The 6,000-nt window shown below is 51.5% G+C and overlaps 1 protein-coding gene across 2 annotated transcripts in view; it reads right to left on the bottom strand.

Annotated features, from left to right (window-relative positions):
- Positions 1-1,108: 1,108 nt before the first annotated feature.
- Positions 1,109-6,000, bottom strand: part of CAPN14 (calpain 14) — a 35,420-nt gene continuing 30,528 nt past the window's right edge. For both annotated transcript variants that reach the window (XM_044262527.1, XM_044262528.1), the window contains 5 exons: positions 5,358-5,426; positions 4,626-4,704; positions 3,890-4,006; positions 3,484-3,539; positions 1,109-1,135 (listed from right to left, as the gene is read on the bottom strand). In XM_044262527.1, coding sequence (XP_044118462.1) covers positions 1,109-1,135; positions 3,484-3,539; positions 3,890-4,006; positions 4,626-4,704; positions 5,358-5,426 — 348 coding nt within the window. The remainder of the gene's footprint in view (positions 1,136-3,483; positions 3,540-3,889; positions 4,007-4,625; positions 4,705-5,357; positions 5,427-6,000) is intronic.

Raw genomic sequence — 6,000 nt, 5'->3', positions numbered from 1 at the left:
GATTGTCACGTTTCCTTTTGTTCTGCCAACAGACACCCTTTTATCCCATCAGTCAGTTTCCTCCCTGAGTCTTTTATGGGCTTGGAAACCAGACAGTCATGTCTATTAGAACAGTTTGGAAATCAAGAGTAAATAGAATTTTAACAAATGGCTCTGAGTCGCTAAGCTGTGAGTAAAATATATGGACTTTGGAAGATGGACGGTATTCTGGTTTTCCTCCAGGCTCTGGGGTTGGGAGGGATGCTGTGAAGATGCGGGAGCATGGTAGTTCAAAAAATCAGAGACACCAACCATCCACTGCTCAGTGTTATACTACAGCACGGACAGGTTGCTCTTCTTTAAAGTAGGCACACGGAGGCTTTGGGGACTGATCTGAAATGGATCTGATAGTCCAGAGGTCAAGTAAACAGACTGGCATCTATCATATGCAGGAAGCCCTTGGAGAACTCAGGTGTTTCAAATCCAATGGTTCCCGCCCCAATTTCAACCACCTGGAGATCCTGGAGCAGAAGACCCTCCAGTGCCCTCAAATGTCAGAGCTGGCCCAAACCACCTGGACCCTGCCAATCCTCTCATTTTCCATGCTCTTGAAAGCTCACTTCAGTCTCACCCCACCTCCACATGGTTGAAATCTAGCCTAGGCCTCTATCAATTTCTAGAAGCTGGCGCAGTTTTTTAAGGGCATATTAGTCTCTCCTCAGGTCTTGAAACCTAGACTACTGCCCCAAATGGGATAACATTCGGCTGAGGTCACTGAAGCTGGACGGTCATGAAGGCAAGATTGTTAAAGGTTGAGACACCAACTCTGGAATCAGTTTGCTTAGGTCACATCAGGTAACATCTCTGCTTGTGAAAAGGTTGTGGCCTGAGAATGGTCATTGGTCTTTACAAGTCCAAGGCAATCTCTGCTAACTCCTTTCCCTTTTTGCACACTGCCTATCCAAAAGAGGGGTCTGCAGAAAAGAAATCTTCCCCTCTGAGAAGATGATGACTGGAGACGTGGTCCTGAAGAACTGTAAATGGGTTGCATGTGGACTGCTGTCCGCCAAAAGCCACCTCTGAGCCGTATGCAAAGTCCACGGAGAAGACAGACAGGGCCCCAGCCTTCTCAGGAGTACAGAGTCATCATCAGCCACTGGACATAACGGGGAAGCAAATTATGGTCAGTTCAGGCAGATCCCTGACATTCAGCTAAGGGTGCTTCATTTTTCGGTCACCAGACCCTGGAGCCTGACACAGGATTGGGACCTCCTCCCCTCTTGTTCCTGAGAAGCCATGGAGACAGGACAGTAATGGATGGTTTAGCCAGAGGGACCACACCATCTGGTAGTAAGTATAAATCAACCTGAAATATAATCAACCTTGACTTCTCAGGGTGTGAGTGAATGATGATACCCAAGAGGCAGGCTGATTCTGTATTCAATTCTCAATGCAATTTTCTGCCCTGAATTCAATTTGGCGTGCTCGGGACAGCAGTGTGCAGGTGTGTGGACCAACTGGGTAGCAGAAATCCATTAGAGCTAGTCTACATGTTTCCATTTATGGGCCCATTTGTCTGACAGCTTTATGTGGGTGTGATGCACAGTCCCTCTGTCTCACATACAGAGGACCTCTGGAGAAACCACTTCCCAGGCCATTTACATCAGAATGATGCTGCTAATGATGTTGGTGAGGAAGAGACAAGGTTGGAGTTATCCATGGCATCAGAGAAAACCAGTGTGAAATTCCAACCAGTTGGCTGCCACTCCCTATAGACGTCCTTGGATGGCCCTGAGGATCTCCTTCTCGTGCAGCCAGAGATGCTCAGAGCTGAAGAGGATCTTAGAGACGATCTAACCCAGGTCACTCATTTCACATGTGGGGAAACTGAATATCAGGCATACTGAAGTGGATTCGACGAGGATCCCACAGCTAGTTACAAGCAGTGCTGTGGGTTCACCTCGGGTCTCTGTCCAGTTCTCTTCCCATGATGGCACATTGCTCTGCTGGATCCAGCTAGGGCTGTGGGTTGCCCGTTTCAATGGCACGTTCATGTTTTCCTGCTCTCCCAGCTCTCAGCCTGCGCTATGGAGTTACTGCCTGGGATCAGGACATGAGCTTGGGGATTTGAGATGGAGATAGGCTCAGAAAATTCTAACCACTACCCCTCCAGCTGACTCCTAGCTTCACTTCAGATAGGACTGTGATTGAGGCAAGACACATGCTGAGTATCCCGATATCTTGGAAAGATACTACGTAGAATGGACATTTGAGGTCAAGGAAGAAATCTCTGCTTTTACTAGACTCTTTTAAAGCAGACTAAATGAAGGATGTGTTTTTACAAAGGAAAAACATAATTTAATTCCAGATTCCAATGTCTTTGCAGAAAACACTACCTAGACCCACGTCGGACATAGAGTAGGTGCTCAGTAAATCCGTGCAGTTTGATTCATCAGGGAAGACCATCGTGTCAGGCACAGATTTGTCTTATTGGCATATCATCTCATTCACTCAACAAACATTTGTCAAGCCTCCTATTACATGCAAACCACTGTATGAGGTTTGAGAACAAGCTACCCAGACAAGATCAGAATCCCTGCCCCTAGGGGGAAGGCTAGGCCAGCTCTTGAGAAAGATCTGACCTTGATCTTTTCAGATTCATCTTGATCCAGTTTTGTCATTCTCTCTACTCCCGCCAGGACCACACACACTGTTCCCTCTAGCCTGAGCCTTTCCTACTCTCCACTCAGCCTCCCTGGCTCCTTCTGATCTTCAAGGTTTCAACTTTGACGTTACCTCCTCCAGAAAGGCCTCTGTGAAATGCCCTATTCAGACCAGCTGCCCTATTTCTGTTCATGCTGGAGTTCATTGCTGGCCTGGGTCCTTGCCCACTCTGTGTCCACGCCCTCTGCAAGAGGCTCTGTGGTGCCTCTCATGACAGAGAAGGCTATTCCCCATGTGTTGGAAGTGGACTTGGCCACATGACTTGCTTTGGACAACAGAAGGAATTGCACAACACCATGTGCCTGACCTTGGAGACCTTGCGTGTGTAAGCTCCCTCCTCTGTACTTCTGCTATTGTCCGGAGACAATGAGACCAGCCCGGCCAGAGCTTCCTCAATGAAGGTACTGGCAAAGTCCCCAGTTCACCCACCCATCATAAGCCAGCCAACAGAGACACACTGACTCCCAGACGTGTAACTGGGGAACTCAGTGAGTGTCGCCGTCACAGCTGAAGTTGGGTGGATTTGTCCCATGGCATTACTGCGGTCACAGTCATTGGGTCCACTGAGCCAGAGTGTAGGTCCCTGCCTATGCACCCAGCACAGACTGAGTGCTCAGTAAAGAGTGGACCAATGAATGGAGAAGTACCGTGAGTGAGGGGCTACCTCCCCAGCTCAGCAGAACGAAGGCCCCAGACCCCCACTCCTTCATGAGAGCCTGGACCCGCTGTGGCCCCCTCTGCCTAAGACGGTGTGCGACCGCCCCAGGGACAAAGGCTTACCTCTGGCTTCTGGAGGTATATCCCTTTGCCATCTTGGGTTAAGTTCTGGAAGGCACCTGTGAAAATGCAGCAGCAAGGAACACAGCTAACGTGTGATGGAAACATTAGCCACTGGCTCCTCCTACCCATCCCCTCTGCCGGGAGCCTGGTTTCAGCCCCATGTGGCCACACTTTACGAGGGCAAGTGAGCTGCCTCAGACCTTTGGCCCAGGGACAGGTGGGGTGTACATGAGTCTGGGGCCATGCAGGCGGGGTTCTCAGGCACGGAGCCAGCGTGTCCCTATAGCTCCTGGCCCGTTGTTTCTGCCCCGGCATCTGTCCTCTCTCCTGCTTGAACCGGGGACAGGGGGAAATCCACAAGGAGTGCAGGGGAGGCTCCCACCCTGCCTCCTTCCCACCAGCTCACCCTCCATGCTCTCCGCACGCAGCATCAGGTAGACAAAGCTGACAAAGTCCATCTGGAGGCGGGGGCCGCCGTAGCGGACAAGCATCAGCTGGCAGATGTAGTCACTGAGCACGATCCCTGCGTCAGACACAGATTCCTGCCATGGGTGCTGGGGATCTCATGCCCCCGCCCCTTCACCTGAAGCCCCTGCAGCTGTCCGTCCCCTTCTAGGACCCGAATCCTGATAACATGGGGGTCTTCTTTCATGAGGTTCAGTATGGACTGCTCAATTAGTTAGTCCCTTAACGTTATCTCCATCTCGACTCCCCATTTCCACCCCCTTAGGCCACCAGCACGAGGATCTTTTTATAGAGTGGGATGCTGGCCTTCAAGGCAGGAGGCAGTCTGTCCAAGAGTGGTCCAGAACATCCCTTTGGGGGCCTGCTAGTCTTGGATTCAAGCTCCAGACAAATTTACGACCTTTTCTGACCGGTAACTGCTTCTTTGTTGAGTTGGGATTAGCCCTCGACGTGGGTGATTAAACCAGAGTGTGGATGCCCCAACCTTCAGCACTTCAGTACTGTCAGCTGTGACCAGAGATAACACACGTTTCTGTGATTTGCAGATCCACAGCCTCAGGCCTCTGGACCTGGGGAGCAACTCTGTGCCTTGGGATTACTTGAGAAGTGATGCCCCACCCCACCACACCCAGCCCAGAGCAGGTGCGCCCCTCAGGACCTGCTCGGCCTGGGCTTACCTGCGTCCCTCATGGCCGCCCGCAGCTGAGTCCTGTTCAGGTGTCCCAACCGGTGGCTGTCGTGCTTGTGGAAAACCTCCTGCGTAGAACCCAAACCAAAGGCTCGGGAATCAGGTGTTCACAAGCATCACCTGTGAGCCAACCGCCCCCCCCCCCGCCCCGCCGTGTCCCAGCATCCACGCCACAGCGGCCATTGTGGGACCCTGCCAGCATGGCCTGCTGCCAGGACAGGAGTAGGCAGAGGGTCTGGGCTTCTGAGAAAAGGAGTGGGGATTTTTGGTCACGCAGATAGACAATCTGAGCATAGCTAAATGTGCTTGACTTAGGCGCATTCTCCGAACCTTGAAGGCCTGCCGACTTTTGGACCCAGGAGAGAAGAGGGATGGTGGTCAGTAAGAACTGGGCAAGGAGGAAGAAGCCAGCTGATGCAGGACTTTAATTTTCCTGCTAAGGAGCTCAGACCTTATCCAAAGACCACAGGGGGTCTTCAAAAAGCTTTCATCAAGGAAGCAACATGATCAGACATGCCCTTTAGAAATCCAGGAGACTATTGCAACAGGCTGAGTTTAGGAGAGAGGGAAGGCGGGCGCACCGAAGGGAGGGGAGAGCTGCGGGGTGAACAGTGGGGTACATGGAGCTGAAAGGGAGTGGTGCTTACACGGCTTCGCAGAACTGCCCTCTCTGCCCATACCCCCGCCCCTGCAAGGAGGTCTAGGGAAGACGTGTTCTTACCTGATAGAGCATCAGCTGCTTCCACAGGTCTCTGAACTCCTGGATGCTCACAGTGCCGGAAGCATTAAGCTGATAGAGGGTTAAGGTCAAAGCCGCCTGGGGAGTTGCTGTCACACCTCTGGGAGCAGCAGCGGGCCCGCCGCACAACAGGGTGCCATTGGTGGACAGCCCTGCTTTTTGTTTCATAGCCCTGCCTGGCTTCTGCTGGCTAGTCTGTCCAGCCCAGAGCGCCCCCGCCCTTGCTAGGAAGGGACAGAAGGAGCCAGAAACACACCTGCACAGGGAGAAGTTTGAGGACAGGGGGCATGACGGTGATGACCACTGCTAGCACTTAGGGAGACAGGATATTCCGACACAGACTATTTGATGGGATTTAAATTAAAAAAAAAAAAAACAGTCACTTTTCCCCCCATTATTGTTAAAACCAGCTTCTGGAGGGAGTCCATCATAGGGCAGCTCTTACATTTATTCATTTTATAAAACATTAAAAACTTAATGATTGGGCCTTGTAGATCATGTCCGAATAGCTCTGCATCAAAGAGACCGGGTCAAATACTGCCACACGCAGGTCTTCTTGGAGCCCGCGTTACAGGCTTGACCTACGTTACTTCATTCTCACCACCCAGGTGAGATAGGTATTCAC

Source organism: Neovison vison, chromosome 8, assembly GCF_020171115.1.
Source record: "Neovison vison isolate M4711 chromosome 8, ASM_NN_V1, whole genome shotgun sequence".
Lineage (NCBI taxonomy): Eukaryota > Metazoa > Chordata > Mammalia > Carnivora > Mustelidae > Neogale > Neogale vison.
This window is presented reverse-complemented; position numbering and strand designations above follow the sequence as displayed.